Below are 23101 nucleotides of genomic sequence, written 5' to 3'. Positions count from 1 at the left end.
AGGGATGGCAAAAAAGCATCCCTCACTGATGAGATTTAAATTTACAATAGGAACATGGCTGGAGCCCAACTTTCAGGGGCTTGCTGGAAGAATAAGTGTTGTGAACATTTTAGTCTAAACACCAAACAGATAGTGGGCCTTTCGAATCCCCTTGCTTTTTTTTTTTTTTTTTGCTTTTTTTAACCCCTGGACAACAAGGGGCAGACTGCCTTCCCTTCTTCAAACTTGGAATGTTGCAGAGGCAAAAGGGTGAAATCCGATCGGGGTAAGGCATTTGCTTAGGGAACTCTTAAATGTCAAGGCAGGCCTGAATGAATGAGGAGCGGCTGCCCTAAAATAGGTTCTCTGCACTGGTGGCCTGGAGTGGTCATCAGATTTAGCTTAGGGCTTCTCTCGCCAGATCGGACCCTACGTGGTGGTGACTCCCAACAGATGGAAGCTGGGAAGGTCACACTCCAAGGCTCACTCCCTCATGCCCACTCTCTACCTCGGGGCGCGGGGTGGGGGTCGGGGGTCCGGGGGGTGGCGAGCGGGGCAAGGTTTGCTGCGGGGTAGGCCCTGCCAGTTCCTGTGCGGGCACATGCCCCACGCCCCCACACGCGTCCCCCGGCCTTTCCCAGCTCGGGCAGAGAGACCCTGGCCCCGGGTCAAGCAGGCGGCAGGTCGCCAGCAGCTCGGCAAGTATTAATAGAGAGGCGCGGAAGCCTCCGGCGGCCGAGCTCAGGCAGCGCGAGCGCGTCCCCGTCCGTCCCGAGCGGTGGCTCGCGCCCAGCGGCGGCTGCGCGCACCTGCGGGTCCCCACGGGGGGCGCTGCCTCGGCAACTGCAGCCGCCGCGGCCTGGACTGCAGGAGCCGCGCCCGGCCGGCCTACGCGGAGCAGCCATGAGCCACCTCCCGGACCGAGAGCGCGCCCCGGACGGTAACGACTCGCGAGGTCTGACTTCCCGCTGTCGGTGGATCAGGGGTCCCGGAGGAGGGTTGTTTCCCCGTAAGGCAGCTGGTGTGGGTATTAAGTCTACGTCTTCCTGGAGTTTTGCCTCCTTTCCTGCTCTTTTGGGAGTTCTCTTTAGAGTGAGGCAAGTTCACTTTGCTGAAGCTCACAGAACCGCGGTTGAATAGCCCTGGGCACTGGGCGGGCTTTTGAGATCAAGCGCAGAACAGGTTTCACCGCTGGGCTGCAGAGGGTATCTCTAGATGCAGAGGGTGCCCCTTCCCTTTAAGAAATGATTGTGCTTCTACTTGGGAAGTGTCCGGCATCACCCCTGCACCCTCCCCCCTCCACCTGTCTCCTCCACAAACAGGCGTTAAAAGAGGCTACCTCATCTTATAGTGAGTGAGCCCTCGTGTTCTTGGGGGTGGGGGACCCTGAATATTAGTTGTCCAAAGAAGGCATCATGCATTGTGCAGCAGAATTCCCCAAACCGATTTTAGAACTCGGGTATCATTTAGTTCGTCTCGTAAAATGATGGCTATATGATTCTGCGAGGGAAGAGTCTCGGGTTGCTATGAACGGGTGATGAAATACTCTGAACTTTTTTCCCATCAGAGTTCACCTATTCACCTTTTCGCTTGTTTGCTAAAGGTTTCAACCTTGATCTCTTAACTGCCTCGGTTTACCCCTGGTTTGGAACCCCTGCCCTGAAAGGTCGTCTTTCCTGCTATTTGCTAGTTAGTTATTGACCTTTTAGGAAGAACGTTCCTCCAGGAATAACTCATCTTTGCATCAATAACCCTTTTGGATTGTACTGAACACTACTTAATGAAGTTGCTTTTTAAGACAAAACTCTCTGGGGACTTGGTGAGGCAGGTGCACAATGCAGGGTTCCCTGCAGTCCAGTCGTGAAGGGCGGGGATTTTCACACAGTAATGGATAAGACAAGAATCATGGTGTTGCAAGAAACATTTCATTCCTCCCTTTCAGAGTCCTGGGCAAAGTTACCAGCATCGCTACCCTGGATCCTCTTTTGAATTTTTTTTTTTTTTTTAAAGTTGCATTGTTACTGTTATTCTTACAAAACGGAAACAGACTCACAGACCTCAGGAAGGAATTTAAGGTTGCCCTGGGGAAGAGTGGGAGGAAGGGGTCTTGAGGGAGTTTGGGATGGACATATGCACACATATCTAAAATGGATAACCAACAAGGACCTATTGCATAGCACAGAGAACTTGGCTCAATGTTATGTGGCAGTCTGGATGGGAGGAGAGAATGGGGGAGAAGAGATGCATGTATGCATGGCAGAGCCCCCTTTCACCTGAAACTTCCACATCATTGTTAATCAGCTCTACCCCAATACAAAATGAGAAGTTTTGTTGTTGTTGCATTATTACTGTTTCCAATAACAGTAACATAAAAACTGTCACTTGGCTGGAACTTTTTTGTAAAATGATTACTTTCATGTTTCTAAGATCAACACACAGTGCAATCTAAGGAAGATAATTATTTAAAAAACAGATTGATACTTTAGGGTGATTTTTTTTTAAATTTCCTAATAATATAGCAGGTTTCTTTATGTGAGGGATGGACACACAGGATAGTTTTATCTGACTGCCTTAGCCCTGCACGCTTTTGTTTGTTTTGTTTTGTTTGAAATCTTAATTCCTATTTTAAAGCCACAAACTCTTTAGACCTCTGATAGAAACTTTTTAAGTATCTAGTCTTCCTAAATTAAGTATATGTCCTTATAACCAGGCATGTCTGTACCTTATGAGGACTTCATTGATTGCTGTATATGAGTAGTGAAGTGTAGAGTTTAACCTTAAATCTGAATTTCAGAGGATACCAAAAGGCTTTAGGCTGCTGTCAGTCCAGTTATCCTTGAGCAGGTGACAAGGTGGTAACATGTCCAATAAAACCTAATTGTGCCAAATGTTTGCCATGACATCTTAAAAGCGGACAGGATATGTATCTGTCAGACTTTGTGAATTTCAAAGTATGTTTGACAAGACCGTGAAAGTGATCTGTGATGAGTATGTTAAATGACACACCTTGTTAAACAGACCGTCTGGCTGAATATCTGTTACAGACTATACATTATGGAAGAACGTCATAGGGAATCCTATTACAGATAAATAACTCTTATTCTGCTCCACATGTTTTGATCCAGTTTACAGTCTGCCCATAGTACATCCCAGAGAAATTTAGGCAATTAATTATAACAGATTTGAAGTTTAATTTCAGTAGAAATAAAGAATTCTTTGGACTCAACTTTTATTTTCCCTTCTGGTTTGAAGTTATAAGACAAACCTCCTACATAATTTAGGTCTGCAAAGTCATAGTTTCTTTCTTATGCAGCTTTTGATTCTTATTTTGATTCTTCACTTTTAAACTGGAAGAAACTTTTAAGTTTTAATAATAAGGGGCAGAAACCTTTTCCATTGAAAATCTGACTTTTATGGAATGTTGTAAGTCTGGTATATTGGAATAAAATTGAAACCATGATATTCAGGAACAAAATTTCTGTGTAATTTTTTTGCCTCTTGTATATTTCTTTGTTTTCTTTTTTTTTTTTTAATTTTATTTTATTAGTTGGAGGCCAATTACTTCACAACATTTCAGTGGGTTTTGTCATACATTGACACGAATCAGCCATAGAGTTACACGTATTCCCCATTCTTTGCTTTCATTCTCGCTATAAACTTTTCACTTTTTATTTATTCCTTTTGATTATAATTTAAATGAAACCCACTGCAGGTAAAATTTATCACCCAGTATCTGATCCCTCCTTTAAGGTAAGAAGTGCTCATATTTATTGAACACTTACCTGCTAGGCTTAACTACGAGCACTAGCTTCTCTAAGCCTCACTAGCAAGGAGAACTATTATTGTCTGCTTTTATTGTAATTATAACTTTTTAAAAATAAAACTGAGGCTCTGGGCGGGTGACTGTCGGCTGTGAGTGTTCAATCCACTCCCCTAACACCTAACCCCGGGTCTGTGCTGCCTCTCCTGCCGGACCACAGTGTTGAATGTCCACAGGTGGAGCGCTGGCGAGACCCCTGGAAGGTGGCGCTAAGCTCACTGAAGTGACAGGAGCGTTCTTCTCTTTCCCTTTGGGTGGGAAAGATGGGAGGAAACACCGTGGGTATTCAGAGATCTGGCCGCAGCAGCTCCCTCTCTCCCTCTGGCCGGGATCGGGACCTGTGCTTTGCCCCGGGGGGCAGAAGCCCTCTGGTTATTGGGAATGTAGGACAGCTGTACCTTCCTGAGGCAGAGGCAGCGCCCCACGGACACTGTACAGCCCTGCTCTGGAGCAGGTGTGGTCGGGGTCCCGCTCTCTCAGGCTGCCCAAGATGGGTCCACGTTACCAGACGGTGCCCTTGTATTCTGCAGCAACCTAAATGGGAGAAGAATTTGAAAAGAATAGATACACATATATGTATACCTGAACCACTTTGCTATACACTTGGAATAACACAACATTGTTAATCGACTATACCCCAATATAAAATAAAATTTTTAAAAAGACAGCACCCTGGGAGCAGGCGACCTGCACTAGAGCAAAGCCGCTCTCTGTGGGGAGCTGTGGGGGCAGAAGAAGAAGGATGCTCAGTGAAAGCTCTGATGTGTAGTATCTCTCAACACATGATGCAAACTCTGTATCTCGGTTTCTTCATCTGTAAAATAGGGATGAGGATATCCACTGGTTGAAATTACTCTGAGCATTTGCACTGACTGAATGTCTGGCAGGTAGCAGGCTCTCCATAAACTTATTATATTCAGAAAATTGGATATAGAGTTTAGAATCTGTTGGCAAAGTGCGACTTTCCAGAAAGATGGGGTTAGTGTGACATCCATTCAGTTATACAACACTAACAGACACAGTCTACCTACTGATGCAGGGAGTCTGCCAGATGTGTGCTCAGCCACACATGGGGTGTATGTGTGTGTGTGTGTGTGTGTGTGTGTGTGTGTGTGTGTGTGTGTGCGCGCGCGCGCTCGCGCTTTGGATGCTGTGTCTTTGCAATTGAAGGTTTCATTTTGTGCAAAGAGTGAGGAGAAGTTAATTTATATATTAAAACAGAAAAGTGAGTTAGGAATCCCAGTGAATCATGGGAGAGTACTTTTCAGAAAGCAGGTTGCTCCTGGAGTTACCCTCACAATTGACTTTGAAAACATTGATTCTTACTCAGTGATTTGTCTATTGCATTGAATAATTTCATAAATTCTGTTTTGTCTGCATTGAAACACTTTTCAGAGATTTTTGTAATTGGTTGCATCTCTGTTTCTTACATAAAGTCCATGAGAGCATGGACCACATCTTTCTATTTACTGAATCCCCAGCACCTAGCTTGGAGGCTTCCCTGGTGGCCCAGATGATAAAGAATCTACCTGCAATGGAGGAGACCTGGGTTCAATCCCTGGGTCTGGAAGATCCCCTGGAGAAGGAAATGGCAACCCACTCCAGTATTCTTGGCTGAAGAATCCCATGGGCAGAGGAGCCTGGCGGGCTACAGCCTGGGGTCACAAAGAGTCAGACATGACTAAGTGACTAACAGTTTCACTTTTCACAGCACCTTGCTAAGTGCCTGACACATTGTAGGTACATATATTCAACATATATCTGTTGAATAAAGAAATGTGTGAGTGAATAAGAAAGTGATGGGTGGTAACAATGTGTGATTCCTGAAATACATCCGTCCTTATTTTTGCATTTAAGCTTGAATTCATACTCACTTTTTCCTCCTCCAGGTTGTTTATAATTGTGAAAATTTGTAAGTATTTACATGCAAAACAATAGGGTGTTAAAAACATATAAATATTCCTTTGCTGGATGGCATAAATAAATTATGATAGGCTTTGTGATGGTATTCTGTTTTTAGAAAATCATTACCTGTTGCAAAAGGATCTAGGTGGAAAGGCAACAGAGGATTAATAGATGTTGCCTCTGAATAGATGGAATAATAAATATTCCTTAATTCTTTTTGCTTGTTTATGTTTCCGATTCACCTCATTCCCTGACACTGGACACTTAAGTTGTTTTCTCAACTGACTTTCCAAATTTGTCTGCCCAGCTTTTTTTGAACATTTAAATAAGCGCCCCCCTCCACCCCTGCACCTTTCAGGGTTACAAAGTAGCATAATTGTTTTAAAGAGATGAGCAGTTGAAAAAGAAATTCAAAGTAGAAAAAAGAAAGCAATTTAATGCCAATGACAAAAGATACTAATTTTCCAGCTTGTGGTATTGACTACATTGCTTTGCTGCAAATCATAGTTAACTTTTGGTCTTCCCTGTGCCCTTGGCTTTCCTTCCTTTGTTGTGTAAAGATTGTGGCAGTTCATGAATACCTAATTAATCAGTGCTCCCTAGCTGTTTTGTGTCTGTATTTGAGGTGCTTTCATAGTGGCTGCCATTAAGTATCCTTTCTTTATTTGCAGAGTTAGTTCCAAGAAAAAGAACTTTTATAAAGCAGGGAAGGTGGTCTCTTTCCTTTCTTTGTGGGGGGGGGGGCGGTGGGGCGGGGGGAGTCACCATTCTTTGGGAATAGAGCTGTGAATAAGTAACTTTTAAGCTTACATATTTTTTTCTTTTTAAAATTGAGATAGTTGGTAGATAACATGATATAAGTTTCAGGTGTACAACTTAGTGATACATAATTTTTAAAGGTTATGCTCCATTTATAGTTGTTATAAAAATATTGACTATACTCCCTGTGTTGTATAATATATGTAAGTCCCCAACATATGAACCTTCAAATTCCAAACTTTCAAAGGTGCAAACCTGCATTCCATCACTCAGACATGAGTGAAGCTGCAGCCGGCCCTCCCTCTCCTGTTGCCGACGACCCTTCACCTCCACCGTCTCACACCTCCTCTCCCTCCTCCGGTCAGTAACTCTTCCTGCCCGTTCACTAGATGCCAGGCCGTGAGCCAGGTGCTGTATTGTCCTGCTGTACTTTTCAAAGTATTGCACTGTGAGACTAAATATGTTTTCTTTACTTTTTGTGTTTGTTTTTTATGGATTATTTATGTGAAAAGTAATACAAACCTATTACAGCATAGCACTATATAGCCACTTGTGTTAGTTGCGGACCTAGTCTAAATTTGTTGGAGTTTTGAACAAATTGAACTTATGAACACACTCTGAGAACAGAACTCATTCATATTTGGGGGACTTATTGTATAGTTGTGGATTATTTATTTTATATATAGTAGGTTGTATCTCTTAACACCCTCCTCCTGTAATGCCCCTCCCCCCTTTCCTCTTTCCACTTGTTACCACTAATTTGTTCTCTGCATTTGTGAGTCTATTTTTTTGTTATATTCACCAGTTTGTTTTATTTTTTGGATTCCACGTGTAAGTTATATTATACAGTATTTGTCTTTCTCTGTCTAACTTATTTCACTCAACATAATGCCCTCAAAGCCCATCCATGTTGTTGCATATGTGCCTATTGCAAAATCTCTTTCTTTTTTATGGCTTAATAGTGTTTCATTGTGTGCATGTAGATTATATGTTATAACATCTTTATCTGTTCATCTGTTGATGGACACTTAGGTTGCCTTCATATTTTTTTTAAGTATAAATTCAGGCTACTTTTTATAATATCCTCACCAACATTTGTTTGTGTTCTTTTTGCTTATAGTCATTCTGACAGGTGTGAGGTGATATCTCATGTGTTTTGGGGTTTTTTTTAATGTTTTATTTGACTGCAGCATGTGGGATCTTCAGTCTTTGTTGTGGCATGAGGGATCTTTAGTTGCTCTTTGTGAACTCTTAGTTACAGCATATAGGATCTAGTTCCCTGACCAAGGATTGAACCTGAGCCCCGCATTGAGAGCACAGAGTCTTAGCTACTTGTCCACCAGGGAGGTCCCTCATGTCCTTTTAATTTTCATTTCTTTGATGACTAATGATATTGAACCGTCTGTTTATATTCTTTGAAAAAGTGACTTTGAAAAAGAATGACTGCCCATTGTTTAGATAGGTTGTTTGTTTTTCTGATGTTAAGTTGTAGGAACTGTTTATATATTTTGCATACTAACCTCTTATTGGGCATACCACTTGCAAATACTTTATTCCATTCAGTTAGGTGTCTTTTTGTTTTCTTGATGGTTTCCTTTGCTATGCAAAAGCTGTTAAGTTTAATTAGGTCTCATTTGTTTATTTTCCCTTCTATTTCCTTTGCTTTAGGAGATAGAGCCAAAAGATATTGTTACAATTTATGTCAAAGAGTGTTCCTCCCATATTTTCTTCTAGGAGTTTTATGGTTTCTGGTCTTATATTTAGCTCTTTTATCCATTTTGAGTTTATTTTTTGTATATAGTGTTAGAGAATGTTCTGATTTCATTATTTTACATGTCGTTGTCCAGTTTTACCAAAACTACTTATTGAAGAGACTGTCTTTTCCCCATTGTAAGTTCTTTCCTCTTTTGTCATGGATTAACACACAATGGCGGAGAAGGCAATGGCAACCCACTCCAGTACTCTTGCCTGGATAATTCCATGGCTGGAAGAGCCTGGTAGACTGTAGTCCACAGGGTCGCTAAGAGTCGGACATTACTGAGCGACTTCACTTTCACTTTTCACTTTCATGCATTGGAGAAGGAAATGGCAACCCACTCCAGTGTTCTCGCCTGGAGAATCCCAGGGTCAGGGGAGCCTGGTGGGCTGCCGTCTGTGGGGTCACACAGAGTCGGACACAACTGAAGCGACTTAGCAGCAGCAGCAACACACGATGGTGTGATCACTCACCTAGAGCCAGACATCCTGGAATGTAAAGTCAAGCAGGCCTTAGGAAGCATCACTACGAACAAAGCTAGTGGAGGTGATGGAATTCCAGTTGAGCTATTTCAAACCACTGTGAAAGTGGTGCACTCAATATGCCAGCAAATATAGAAAACTCAGCAGTGGCCACAGGACTGGAAAAGATCAGTTTTCATTCCAATCCCAAAGAAAGGTAATGCTAAAGAATGTTCAAACTACTGCACAATTGCACTCATCTCACATGCTAGCAAAGTAATGCTAAAATTCTCCAAGCCAGGCTTCAGCAGTTTGTGAACCGAGAACTTCCAGATGTTCATGCTGGATTTAGAAAAACCAGAGATCAAATTGCCAACATCAGCTGGATCATAGAAAAAGCAAGAGAATTCCACAAAAACACCTGCTTCATGGACTAGGCTAAAGCCTTTGCCTGTGTGGATCACAGCAAACTGTGGAAAATTTTTAAAGAGATGGGAATACCAGGCCACCTGACTTGCCTCCTGAGAAATCTCTATGCAGGTTAAGAAGCAACAGTTAAAAATGCATATGAAACAACAAACTGGTTCCAAATAGGAAAAGGAGTACGTCAAGACTGTATGTTGTCACCCTGCTTATTTAACTTATATGCAGAGCACATCATGAGAAACACTGGGCTGGATGAAGCCCAAGATGGAATCAAGAATGCCGGGAGAAATATCAATAACCTCAGATATGCAAAAGACACCACCCTTATGGCAGAAAGTGAAGAGGAATTAAAGAGTCTCTTGATTAAAGTGAAAGAGGATAGTGAAAAAGATGGCTTAAAACTAAAAAAACTAAGATTATGGCATCCGGTTCTATCACTTCAATGCAAATAGATGGGGAAACAATGGAAACAGTGATAGACTTTTATTTTCTTGGGCTCCAAAATCACTGCAGATAGTGACTGCAGGCATGAAATTAAAAGACACTAGCTCCTTGGAAGAAAAGCTATGACAAACCTAGACAGCATATTAAAAGCAGAGATGTTACTTTGCTGACAAAGGTCCGTATAGTCAAAGCTGTGCTTTCCCAGTAGTCACATGTGGATGTGAAAGTTGGACCATAAAGAAAGTTGAGCACCAAAGAATTGATGCTTTTCTACTATGGTGTTGGAGAAGACTCTTGAAAGGCCCTTGGACAGTAAGGAGACCTAATCTGTCAATCCTAAAGGAAATCAATCCTGAATATTCATTGGTTGGACTGATGCTGAAGCTGAATACATTGGCCACCTGATGTGAAGAACTGACTCATTGGAACAGACCCTGATGCTGGGGAAGACTGAAGGCAGGCAAGGAAGAGGACGACAGAAGATGAGATGGTTGGATGGCATCACTGACTTGATGGACATGAGTTTGAGCAAGCTCTGGGAGTTGGTGAAGGACAGGGCAGCCTGGCGTGCTGCAGTCCATGGGGCCATAATGAGTCAGACATGACTGAGTGAGTGAACTGAACTGAACTGATCCTAACTTTTGCATTTCATAATTTAACCAGCCAAATATACATTCCTAGACCTAATAATTTTGTCCTATTTTTAAAATTATGATAGGTCTTTTAATTTATAGATTTACTATCCTGACCTTTTCTATTCAAGTAATTTATATGTTGAAGAACTTGGGCCATTTGGTCTACATAGTTCTCTGCAATCTGGATTTTACTGCTTGTGTGCTAATGATTTAACATTTTCTTTGAAGATTGCCTTCTTTGAACTCTGGCTTGTGCCTCCCAGTCCCTTCCTCTTTCTCAGTCCTTGTGGCTAAATTACACTTTTTAGTCTGATCCTTAAATTCTAGAGACAACCATGAAATCATTTTATCTATTAGGTTTTTTATTATAGTATTAGGCTATAAAGCATTTAATTAAGTTTCTCCTATTCAGCCCCTCAATTCTTTCATGAACTTCATTAAACATTATAATGAGTTGGCTGAAAACTGATGCTCTCATTTACTAATTATTTCAAATAGTAGTAACTTGGGTGTATTACGGGGCAGTTTTTATAAACTCTTGTGCACTGTTGTTTGGATTGTAAAATGGTATAACTGCTATGAAAAGCAGTATGGAGGTTTCTTTAAAAATGGGGAATTCGTGTAACTCTATGGCTGATTCATATCAATGTATGACAAAACCCACTGTAAAATAAAAAAAAAAAAAGAGTGAGGAAAAAATAAATCAGAGACATTACTTTACTAAAAAAAAAAATGAAACCTGAAACCACCATATAAGTGCTAGTGAAGAGGAGCCTGGCAGGTTACTGTCCATGGTGTCGCAAGAGTCAGACATGACTTAATGAGTAAGCCACAAAACCACAATTCCACTTCTGAGTAAATATCCCAAATAATTGAAAACAGAGTCTTAAAGAGATGCCCTTGTTTACAGGAGCAGTATTCATAATAGCCAAACAGGAGGAAGAAAAGCAAATGTGCATTAATGGAGAGATGGATATACTAAATACGGTATATGCAGTCAATGGAGTATTATTTAGCCTTAAAAATGATAGATGTACTGTTATGTTCTCCAGTTATGAACCCCAAGGACGTTATGCTAAGTGAGAGAAGCTGGGCACAAACAGCCAATGTACTGTGTAATTCCACTTACATAAAGCTGGGAGTAGAATGCTCGTTATCAGGAGCAGGGGGAATAGAGGGAGTGGAAAGTGTTCAGTGGGTATAGAGTTTGAGTTTTGCAAGGTAAAAATTATGGAGATCTGTTTCATAACAACGTGAATATACTTAACATCGTGAACTGTATTGTTAAAATGGTTAAGGCGGTGAGTTTTATGCTTTGTATTTTTGTTTTTTTTTTAATCACAATAAAAATGGAACACCCAATTTAAAAAGAAGCAAAAAGACTTTTAAAGATAGAAAAATTCATAAAATAATTTAAGAACTCACCTCCGTGAACAGTTTAACCTTCTTTGTGTCTTTGATGTTGCCATTATGAGCACTGAATGTTGTCACATTCTCAGGAGTTGAGAGGTGTCCATCTGTTTCTTTGTTCCTTCATTGAATGATGTCAGATTGCTTCTCTTGAATTCTTTTCTCTTCTGTCCTGTTGCTGTTTCCCTCCTCATGGCGTTTCCGAGTGTCAGCTTTTTTTCTTTCTCCTAATTCTAGTAGCGTTTTAAATCACCACTTGCTGCACTTAACTCCAGTTCATTGTTTTTAACAAGTTTGGCATTTATCTCATCTAGCTTCTTTTAGCTTACGAAACTGTTGAAATTGTCCAGGATACAAGGTAGTTTGCCTCTGAATGAGGTGCTATGAGTGAACTATGAGTGACTATGAGTGGACTATGAGTGAAGTTTATAAATACCTGTTACACTGACTTTGTTGTATATATTTATTTTGCATTCCTAGTATACTCAGGTACTTCTGGATGGTTGATGTTGCTAGATAAGAAGCTTCCATATAGAATGTTTCTCTATTTGGAAAAATATTTTTGTGTAAACATATGCATGAAAAATTATAGTTCATGCTTACAGTTTGAAGAAACTGATAAAATTGCTCAGCAGATAACATATGTAAACAGAGTTGGCAAGTACGCCTCAGTTTAAGGGAAGATTGTAGCTTGACTCACTGTTCTGCACTGGGAGTGTGACTGCCTTCTAGCCTTAGGGCAATTCTTCCTTGTTCTTACCCGCTGTTTACACTGCTCCCATCAGCTGTCCCCCTGGTGCTGAGACCTTGGCTTCTGTGCACTAGTACTGAAATTGAACCTCAGAGTCAGAGTTCTGGGTGAAGTAGAAAAGAATTGCTGTATTGCTTTGCCAGACAGAGGGGAGACTCAGAGGGCGCCTGTCCCTGACACCCGTCTCCCAGCCCTGGGGTACTTGGTGAGAAGCTGTAAGGCAGTGGCTCAAGGGTGGCGTAGCTGGTAGGATTAAGGTTTGCGGAGCCGGCACTCCTTTAATCTAGCCTCGGGTGGTCTTGTCTGGAATGAAAAATGCTTATTTCTTTCATCTGTTGGGAGTTGAGTTCCATAAACCAAACTATCAGGGCTTCCCTGGTGGCTCAGACAGTAAAGTGTCTGCCTGCAATGTGGGAGACCCGGAAGATTCTCTGGAAAAGGAAATGGCAACCCACTCCGGTACTCTTGCCTGGAAAATTCCATGGATGGAGGAGCTTGGTAGGCTACAGTCCATGGGGTCGCAAAGAGTCAACATTGAGTTGACTGAGTGACTTGACTTTCTTTCTTTCTTTCTTCGAGTTCTATAAAGAGCTTAAACATGTCTTGTTATGTGTTTACCGTGAGGCGAACCAGGGCCATACCCCAAGGCTGCACTATTGTTTTTTGATTATTTCCCCCTTGTCTCTGCATCCCCTCCCTTCCCTGGTTAACAACTGTTCAGCTCTGTCCTTTGTAACTTACGGAAGGTCATGGAAACTGGAGTCTGTTCTCTACAAACAAGGCACAAGGGAGACCTAGGAAGGTTTCTGTGCCCAGGAACCCCAGAGGGCCCTGTTTGGTTTCACTACTAAGAGTTCTGTAGCATCGCTTACCGGAGGCTGGGCAACGTGCTTAACTCTGTTTTACATTGCGCATGATTTTGTAAGAGCTTTCTTCAGGTATGATTTATATATCATAAAATTCACCTGTTTGTGCATTTCAGTTCATTTTTAGTAAATGTACAGCATTGTTGCCCAGGTGGCTCAGTGGTAAAGAATCTGCCTGCCAATGCAGGAGACACAGGTTTGATCCCTGGGTGGGGAAGATCCACTGGAAAAGGAAATGGCCACCTGCTCCAGTATTCTTGCTGGGAAATTCCATGGACAGAGAAGCCTGGCAATTATGAAGATTGTGTTGGTGGTGGTTTAGTCCGACTCTTGCAACCCCATGGCCTGTAGCCCACCAGGCTTCTCTGTTCATGGGATTTCCCAGGCAAGAATACTGGAGCGGGTTGCCATTTCCTTCTCCAGGGGATCTTCCCAACCCAGGGATCGATCCCGTGTCTCCTGCATTGCAGGTGGTCTTCTGCATTGCAGGCAGATTCTTTACTGCTGAGCCACTGGGAATTCCCTGTTATCTAGAAATCGTGGTCAAAGTAAGTGTTGCAAAGCAAAACAATAGTTTTGCAAGACAGACTATTGCCTTCATATAGGGCTTTCTAAATTTTTTAATTTCCCTTTGAGCATGTCCGGCTACACCTAGAAGACAAACTCATGGAATTTTGTCCATAGTACAGAGAAGATTCCTTTGTGCATCTTTAATGATTAGCCATAAGTTCAGTTCATATCCGACTCTTAGTGATCCCATGGACTGCAACACGCCAGGCTTCCCTATCCAACACCAGAGCTTGCTCAAACTCATGTCCATCGAGTCAGTGATGCCATCCCACCATCTCATCCTCTGTCATTCCCTTCTCCTCCTGCCTTCAGTATTTCCCAAAAGCTAGGGTCAAATAAGAGAATGTTTAGTCTAAAAAATATCAATGAAAGGGAATTCCCTGGCAGTCCAGTAGTTAAAGCACCACGCTTCCAGTTCTTCCAGGGCAGGGAGTGTGGGTTCAATCCTTGATTGGGGAGCTTGGATCTCACATGCCGAGTGGTATGGCAAAAAACAAATAAATAAAAAATAAAACCCACTGGGAATTTAAAAAAAAAATGTCAGTGAAAAGTCTCCACTTTAGACATTAAAAAATAATGGAGACAGAAAAAGTAATTGAGGCAAGACAGACCAGGACTGAAAAATTTGTCTCCATTTCTCATTGCCTGAGATCAAAGCCAAGGGGTCATGAGGAGCAGTAGCCCATTTACCTGCTAATTTAATGGAAAGTGAAAGTGAAAGTCACTCAGTCATGTCCAACTCTTTGCGATGCCATAGACTATACAGTCCATGGAATTCTCCAGGCCAGAATAGTGGAGTGGGTAACCTTTCCCTTTTCCGGGGGATCTTCCCAACCCAGGGATCGAACCCAGGTCTCTCGCATTGCAGGCGGATCTTTACCAGCTGGGTCACAAGGGAAGTCCAATTTAATGGAAGCACTGAAGATAACAACAGTGATCTTTACCAAGTTCTCTTGGATCAGGCCACCTTGCAGCTTCTTCAGAGCAAAGAAGTGATGGCTCTCTGAAGACAGAGAGAGAGGCTGAACAGGGGATGGCAGTGACTCAGAGACACCCTCTGGTCCTCAGGGGAAGGTAGGTGGATGGCGTGCCCTTGATTCTGGCAAGGATCTCTCTCTGATGAGGATGAAGGCAGAAACCATGGGACAGATAGACCTGCTTTATTAGGGAGCTGATGAAGAACACAGTATAAGTTTGGAGGGGTTATCATCATTGCCCACAGCCAAGATAAACCCACCTTAGTGAGGGAACACCGCTGGTATCTGACCAAGATGAGACAGAAGAGACCACAGTATGCCTCAGCCGTGACTGCCAGGTGGGAGCGGAGTCAAGACGTAGGTGAGTGAGATAGCCAGAGATGAAGTGCCAGGGCTCACCCCGTGGATGCAAGCACTCCACTACTGTTCCTCCATTCTGAAGCTGAGTAGCGTATGCTTCCTCCCCGTGTACCTAGAAGCCTTCAAACAGGCTTGGAGACCGGGGAGTGGGAATCTGAGCAATCAAGCTTTTTTATTGAACATTGTAAAAGTGGAGCATTGCCTCAACGGACTGTTTATCATCGCTGACCAAATTTTAACCAGATTGGATTAAATAATGGAGATTTTGTCACCTCCTTCCATCAGTGGAGATTCATGAGGCGATAACATCAATTAGAGACAAAGATACGAGCAGGCTTTGTTTTATTATATACTTTGCCTGTTTGCGCTTCCCAGATACTGTGTTTTTACAACTGAAGATTTGGGGCAGCCTCCTGTTGAGCAAGTCTGTTGGCACCGTTTTTCCAACAGCATTTGCTCACATCACGTCTCTGTGTCACATTTTGGTAACTGTCACAATATTTCAAGTTTTCCTGTTATTGTTATTATATGTTTTAAGGTGACCTATGGTTAATGACCTTTGACGTTACTATTGTAATTGTTTTCTGGCACCAGGAACCATGCCCATATAAGATGGCAAATTTAATCAATCAATGAATGAGTTCTGACAGCTCCATCAACCAGCCATTCCCCATCTTTCTCCCTCTCCTCAGGCCTTCCTATTCCGAGACAGCATTGTTGAAATTAGACTATTAGTAACCCTACAGTGGCCTCTAAGTGTTCAAGTGAAAGAAAGAGTCCCAAGTCTTTCACTTTAAATCAAAAGCTAAAAATGATCAAATTTCGTGAGGAAAGCATGCATCAAGATGGGTCCAATGCTAGGCTTCTTACACCAAACAGCCAAGTTGTGAATGCAAAGGAAATGTTCTTAAAGGAAATTAAAAATGCTATTCAGTGAACAAGAAAGAGAAACAGCCTTTGTGTTGATATGGAGAAGATTTGAATGGTCTGGAAAGAAAATCTGGCCAGAGACAACATGCCTTTAAGCCAATACCTAATCCCGAGCCAGGCCCTAACTCTCCTCAATTCTCGGAAGGCTGAGAGAGGCGAGGAGGCTGCAGAAGAGAAGTTTGAAGCCAGCAGAGGTGGGTTCATGAGGTTGAAGGGAAGAAGCCGTCTCCATAGCATCAAAGTGCAAGGTGAGGGAGCAGGTGCCGATGCAGAGGCTGCTGTAGGTTACCCAGAAGGTCCACATAGGATAATTAATAAGTGGCTATGCTAAGCAATAGATTTTCAATGTAGATGAAACAGCCTTCTATTAGAAGAACTTTCATGACTAGAGAGAAGTCAATGCCTGGTTTCAAGGCTTCCAAGGCTGGGCTGATTTCTCTTGTTAGGGGCTAATGCAACTAACTCGGTGACTTTAAGTTGAAATCAATGCTCCTTTACTGTTTTGAAAGTCCTAAGGTCCTTAAGACTCATGCTAAATCTACCCTGCCTGTGCTCTGTAAATGGAACAACAAAGCCTGCATGAGACCACATCTGTTGCCAACATGGTTTACTGAATAGTTTCAACTTACTGTTGATCTACTACTCAGAAAAAAAAAAAAAATTGCTTTCCAAATATTTACCGCTTGTTGACAAGGCACCTGGACGCCCAAGAGTGCTGATGGAGATGTATTAATGCAAAGAGGTTAATACTGTTTTAACACTTGGTAAATAATATAACACCCATTCTGTAGCCCATGGGTCATTTTGACCTTTAAGTTTTATTAGTTAAGAAATACACTTAGTAAGGCTACAGCTGGCATAGATAATGACTCCTCTGATAAATCTGGGGAAAGACAATTAAAAAAAAAAAACCTCTGGAAGGGATTCGCCACTTCAGATGCCATGAAGAATATTTGTGTTTCATAGAAAGAGGGCAAAATATCAACAGGACTTTGAAAGAAGCTGATTCCAACTCTCATGGATGACTTTGAGGGGTTCAAGCCTTCAGTGGAGGAAGCAACTACAGATGTGGTGGAAGTACCAAGAGAACTAGAATGACAAGTGGGACCTGAAGATGAAACCTAATTTTTGCATTCACATGATAAAATTTGGACTGCAAAGAGATCAAACCAGCCAGTCATAAAGGAAATCAATCCTGAATATTCATTGGAAGGATTGATGCTGAAGCTGAAGCCCCAATACTTTGGCCACCTGATGTGAAGAGCTGACTCATTAGAACACCCTGATGCTGGGAAAGATTGAAGGCAAGAGGAGAAGGGGACACCAGAGGATGAGATGGTTGGATGGCATCACCTACTCAATGGACATGAGTTTGAGCAAGCTCTGGGAGATGATGAAGGACAGGGAAGCCCCTGCAGTCCACGGGGTTGCAGAGTTGGACATGACTGAGTAACTGAACAGCAATGATAAAACTTGGACAGATAAGAACTTGTTTTTAATGGATGAGCAAAGAAAGTGATTTCTTGAGATGTAGTCTACTGTTGGTGAAGATGCTGTGAAGCTTGTGTAAATGACAAAGGATTTAGAGTAAATTTAACTGGGGGTTTGAGAGGCTTGACTCCAGTTTTGAAAGAAGTTCTCCTGAGGGTCAAATGCTATCAAATAGCATTGCATGCTGCTGAGAAATTGTTTGTGAAAGGAAGAGTCAATGAATGTAGGAAGCTTCATTGTTGTCTTATTTTAAGAAATTGCCACAGTCACCCCAACCTTCAGCAATCACCACCCTGATTGGTCAGCAGCCATCAACATCAAGGCCAGCAAAAAGATTATTACTCACTGAAGGCTCAGATGTTGGTTAGCATTTTTTTAGCAGTCAGATTTTTTTTAGTTAAGGTATATGTATCTTTTTTAGAGATAATGCTGTTGAATACTTAACATGATTTTTGTGGGAAAGCAAGTAATTCACATAACTTGCTTTGATATTTATTTTATTGTGGTGATCTAGAACTGAACCAGCAACATCTCCAAAGTATGTCAGTACTGCATTTTTCTCAGTATACCTGACTGTCATAAATGTCACTGTGCCACAGACCCTTGAAACTAAATCGGCTGCTTCAGCCACTGCCCTTGACATCAGCGCCGTTTGGGGGGAGTACAGTTGCCAAAGATAAATGTGTGTGAAACTGAGTCTCGGGTCTGCTGATGAAGAATCCCATGGCAAGAGGCTTAGTAGTTAAGTTCTGCACTTTTTAAAGACAGAAAAGCAATGGCAGTCAAATGTCTTTCAGTCATATTGTAATTTGAAGCCGAAGTGTTCCATCTTACACTCATGCCTACGAACTCTAAGCAAAACAGCATAGAGAGGCTTTTGAGATAAAACAGGCTCTCCATCAGTTCCTTTCTTTTTTTTTTTTTTAAATATTATTTTATTAGTTGGAGGCCAATCACTTTACAACATTTCAGTGGGTTTTGTCATACATTGACATGAATCAGCCATATAGTTACACGTATTCCCCATCCCGATCCCCCCTCCCACCTCCCCCCCCACCCGACTCCTCAGGGTCCTCCCAGTGCACCAGGCCCGAGCACCTGACTCATGTATCCCACCTGGGCTGGTGGTCCGTTTCACCATAGATAGTATACATGCTGTTCTTTCAAAACATCCCACCCTCACGTTCTCCCCCAGAGTTCAAAAGTCAGTTCCTTTCTTGAACCACAACCATGAAGGTCCTGAAACATAGGAATTCACAGTTTTGCAGATCATTGATGAGGACTGCTTTTAGAAATGCTGGAATGTGATTTATATTAATTGTGTGAATAATAATTTAATTTTAAAAAGGGCTTTAGCTATAGAGTTGTTGACTATTGTTAACTGTTACTAATAACTGTTATTAACTTGCCTGGTGGCTCAGATGGTAAAGCCTCTGCCTGCAGTGCAGGAGACCTGGGTTCGATCCCTGTTTGGGGAAGATCCCCTGGAGAAGGAAGTGGCAACCCGCTCCAGTACTCTTGCCTGGAAAATCCCATGGACGGAGGAGCCTGGTAGGCTACAGTACACGAGATCACAGAGTCGGACATGACTGAAGGAAACGGCAACCCACTCCAGTACTCTTGCTGGAGAATTCCATAGACAGAGGAGCCTGCAGGCTACAGGGTTGCAAACGAGTTGGACTGAGTGACTAAACAACACCACCAGTCACTTACCCAGAGAAGTTAAAGTCCTATTTCGCAGCCACAGTAACTGGGCAGGGCTAGAGTTGGGTCTGGAACCCCCGCCCCATCCCAAATTCCAGAGTGTTCCTTCTGTGCATAAGAAACCAACCCTGCAAAATACTGACTAAATCAGAGTTAGATTTATGTTTCTTTCCACCAGCACCTGCCATGTCTTGGTGCAGCACTAAGAACTTCAGCATCCTGAAGCTTCTATATTGCAGAGCAACCATCTAAATTACTTGATGTCAGTGGGCTGTTGTTAAATATTAAAATCTGTTTTGGTGATTTAGCTGTAGCATTGACAAATCTTAAATTTTCACACACCAATTTTTGCCTCTTAAATACATGGCTAAATCCTCCCTTTGTTTAAGTACTTAGCTGATAAGACTGTTCCCCACTCAGCACCCTGGATGCTGTGTTCTTTGACCTTCTAATACTTTGTATCAATTTACAAAATCAATAGAGCCTTAGTTGATATTTTATGACATATCTGTTCTTTCAGATCCTATACGGGCCAAAAAAATAGATGCAAGGAATGTATTTTCCTCATATGCATTTTCCTCATGGTACGTTCTGCTGTGCCATCGACTCAGTTTTATTTCAGTACCTAATTTGTATGAAGCAATGATAGAGGAGAAAGAAAATCTATGAAAAATTGAATTTCCTCATATTCATCTGTGGTCTTATTTTTCAAGTTGATAGCACAACAAAAGAGAACTTTAGAAAGTAATTGTGCAACATACATGCAATGACAGTTTTGCCCAGAAGTGTTCAATACAGGGTGTCAGCTTAGCAGTTAATTGTTCTTTTATTGTTTGACTTGTGTTAGTCCACCCTCCCGGGCGAGGGTGGCTGCATGGTTTAGTGAAAAGAGGAGACACTGCAATCAATCATAGTTTAAATATCAGCTCTGCTATTTACTACGCCAGCTACGTGACCTCTATAAACTTAATTAACCTCTTGGGTTCTCATTTCCATATTTGTAGAATTGGGTGTGATACTTCCCTTATAAGACGTTATGAAGATCCATGCAGAGACGTGTAGTATGAATACCTATTACAGTGTCTGTCTGGTCCACGGGCATTCAAAAGACAGCAGTCATTTGTTTTGATTTGGATTTTCCAGAAGCAGTTCATGAGTCAAGGATTGGAGCATAAGTAGTATCTTTGGAAGGTGGTCCCAGGGAGATCAACAGAGAACCCCTTATAAAGCGAGTTATCACTGCAGGTAACTACAGTTTACTTCTGCTGGGTAACTAGAGCGTTGGTGAAGAAGATGCACCCCAGGTTTATCCTATATGAAGGACAGGAGAACTGGATGTCTACCTGTTAATTTCTATCAGTTGTTGGTTGAGGGATGCTGATATGGGTATTAATTTTTCAGAGCTTTGGGTTTGCCACGTGAGTAGACAGTGTAGAAAGGTCATAGGCAAAGGATGAAAGTGCTAGCACTTGGAAATCTTGGAGGTTTTCCCTAGATGAGATATACCCGAAGAACCACATTACCAGACTTTTGTTAACTGTGATTATGTTTTCTGATTGAGGACCTTTTGTTTTCCTAGATTCCTATCCCATAGTGGGTAGAAGTCACCTTATACCAGCTCATGATTGTGTTAAATATTCAAAAATATTGTAAGCCAATTTGTAAACTATCGGTCTTTTGAAATTAACTTGATGGAAGTCTTCATACTCTAGAAACAGGCACATGCTTTGAAGCAGGATCTTTTTTTCCCTTAGATATAATTTAAAGTTTTCCTGCTGACTCAGAGGGGCTTCCTTGATAGCTCAGTTGGTAAAGAATCACCTCAATGCAGGAGACCTGGGTTTGATTCCTGGGTTGGGAAGATTCACTGGAGAAGGGAAAGGCTACCCAGTCCAGTATTCTGGCCTAGAGAATTTCATGAACTGTATTGTCAAAAAGAGTCAGACATGACTGAGCAACTAACACTTTCTCTTTAGTGACTCAGTTTGCATGCAATGCAGAAAGATCTGAGTTCCATCCCTGGCTTGGAAAGATCCCCTGAAGAAGGGAATGGCAACCCACTCCAGTATTCTTGCCTGGAGAATCCCATGGACAGAAGAGCCTGGTGGGCTACAGTCCAGGGGGTCACAGAGTCACACGCAACTGAGCAACTAACACAACACAACAATTTTAGCAGCACTCCATTGTCCCCCAACCTTTTTTCCCAGGAGATGCAGAATAAGAATTAAAGAGAGCTGAGGTCAAACCTGAGTCTGACATCTTTTAGCTGTGAAGCCATTTCCTAACTTCTCTGAGCCTCAATGTCTTTTTCTGTAAAATGGGCATGTCTATAACTTACACAGCTGTGGTGGCGATTAAATGCAGTAATATGTTGTCTGTAAGATACACTATGGAAGAAGGACTTCACTATTGAAATGAAGCCTTACGCCAATGTGGGAGGAGCTGTGAAAGGAAAATTCCATAAGGAGGAGCTGGGAGTCAGAGAAGAATCACTAACTGGCTTCCCGAAGCACCGTCACGAATGGATAGGATAGAGTTCGCGGGACCCGTGAATGCAGGCATACAAAGCTGGCAGGGTGTGACTGCTGTGAATGAAGCTGAAGCAGTAGCTGTTTATCTGTGTGACTGCCATCTCAGGAGGTCCAGAGCCGAGCATCTAGTGAGAGGAGAGGAGAGTGAGAACATGCCACCGTGTGCCGGCAAGTCTGTAAGCGCCCTTCACAGATACTAGAGAGGCTGCACTGCTTGCTCACGTCTGCCCGAGTGCAGAGCCAAGAGCCACAGGGACACTGGGTTAGGAAACCGCCCCCGAGGCGGAATCAGACCCCGTTCAATATACGCACTGTGCAGCTTGCCAGAGTTCGGAACTGCTTTGGGCCAGCGCCTGGCCCTGGGCCTTGCCTTCTTTCCTGGCTGTGTCTGTGGTATTATCCCGTCCTTCTCACTATCGTGTATTATGTGTAATGTCTGACAACTTGTGTTTTAGTTTATGGGTCCCTGGACCACGAGCTGCCTTGTCTGTCTGTAGACTTGATACAAATCCTGAGATCCCAGACCGAAGACTGTTCCTATGAGATAAGATTTAGGTTGGTCCTGGGGTGGGAAGAGCATATTTTGTGGACGGGAGGAGTAGGAATAATTTGTGGCCGGAGAGTAGCCTCTCCGGGTTCAGATTCCTCCCTTCCTAGAATGCCGCCCACTTGCAATGTGATGTTGCCTTCTGTCATCAAGACGTGAGCTTTTCTCCTACATCTCAGTATGATTTTCCTTGTGACTTGCTTTGACCAACAGAGTATGGTAAAAGTAAAAACAAAAGGTCGCGTGATGTCCACCCTGAGATCTCAAGAAGCTTTGCAGCTTTTTGCCTTCACTGTCTTTGAACGTGCCTCCCCTTCTGAAGAAGACTTGTCACGTCTCTAGGATAATGACAGTGCACAAGGAGAGCAAGGCCCAGCTCTCTTAGTCTTCCCAGCTCTGAGCTTGGCTCTAAGCCCACATACAGGCCGCTGTGGGTGTGTGAGTTAGCCCAGGGAAGACCGGAAAAGCACCCAGCCAAGCCACAGGATCGTAGGAAACAGCACATCCTTGTATTTTTCTAAAGTTTATTTACTTGGCTGTGTTGGGTCTCAGTTGTGCATGCAGGGTCCTTGTTACATCACGTGGGCCACTTCGTGGTGCCACACTGGCTCTCTAGTTATGGCTGAGCGTTTAGTTGCCCCGTGGCATGTAGGACCTTTGTTCCCTGCCCAGGGATTGAACCTTCGTCCCCTGCATTGCAAGGTGGATCCTTAACCAGCGGACCACCAGGGAAGTCCCCACCCTTGTCCTAATCCACAAAGTTTTAGGTCATTTGTTAC

General features: G+C 42.7%; 1 protein-coding gene across 3 annotated transcripts in view; it reads left to right on the top strand.

Moving 5' to 3' along the window:
- The first annotated feature begins 729 nt into the window (after positions 1-729).
- The window catches only part of GADL1 (glutamate decarboxylase like 1), a 230813-nt gene continuing 208441 nt past the window's right edge, over positions 730-23101 (top strand). For 2 of the 3 annotated variants that reach the window (XM_065932922.1, XM_065932920.1), the window contains exon 1: positions 730-934. In XM_065932922.1, coding sequence (XP_065788994.1) covers positions 883-934 — 52 coding nt within the window. In that variant the 5' untranslated portion in view covers positions 730-882. The remainder of the gene's footprint in view (positions 935-23101) is intronic. The other variant, XM_065932921.1, reaches the window with a different exon arrangement.

This window comes from Muntiacus reevesi, chromosome 4 (genome assembly GCF_963930625.1).
Source record: "Muntiacus reevesi chromosome 4, mMunRee1.1, whole genome shotgun sequence".
Taxonomy (NCBI): Eukaryota; Metazoa; Chordata; class Mammalia; order Artiodactyla; family Cervidae; genus Muntiacus; species Muntiacus reevesi.
This window is presented reverse-complemented; position numbering and strand designations above follow the sequence as displayed.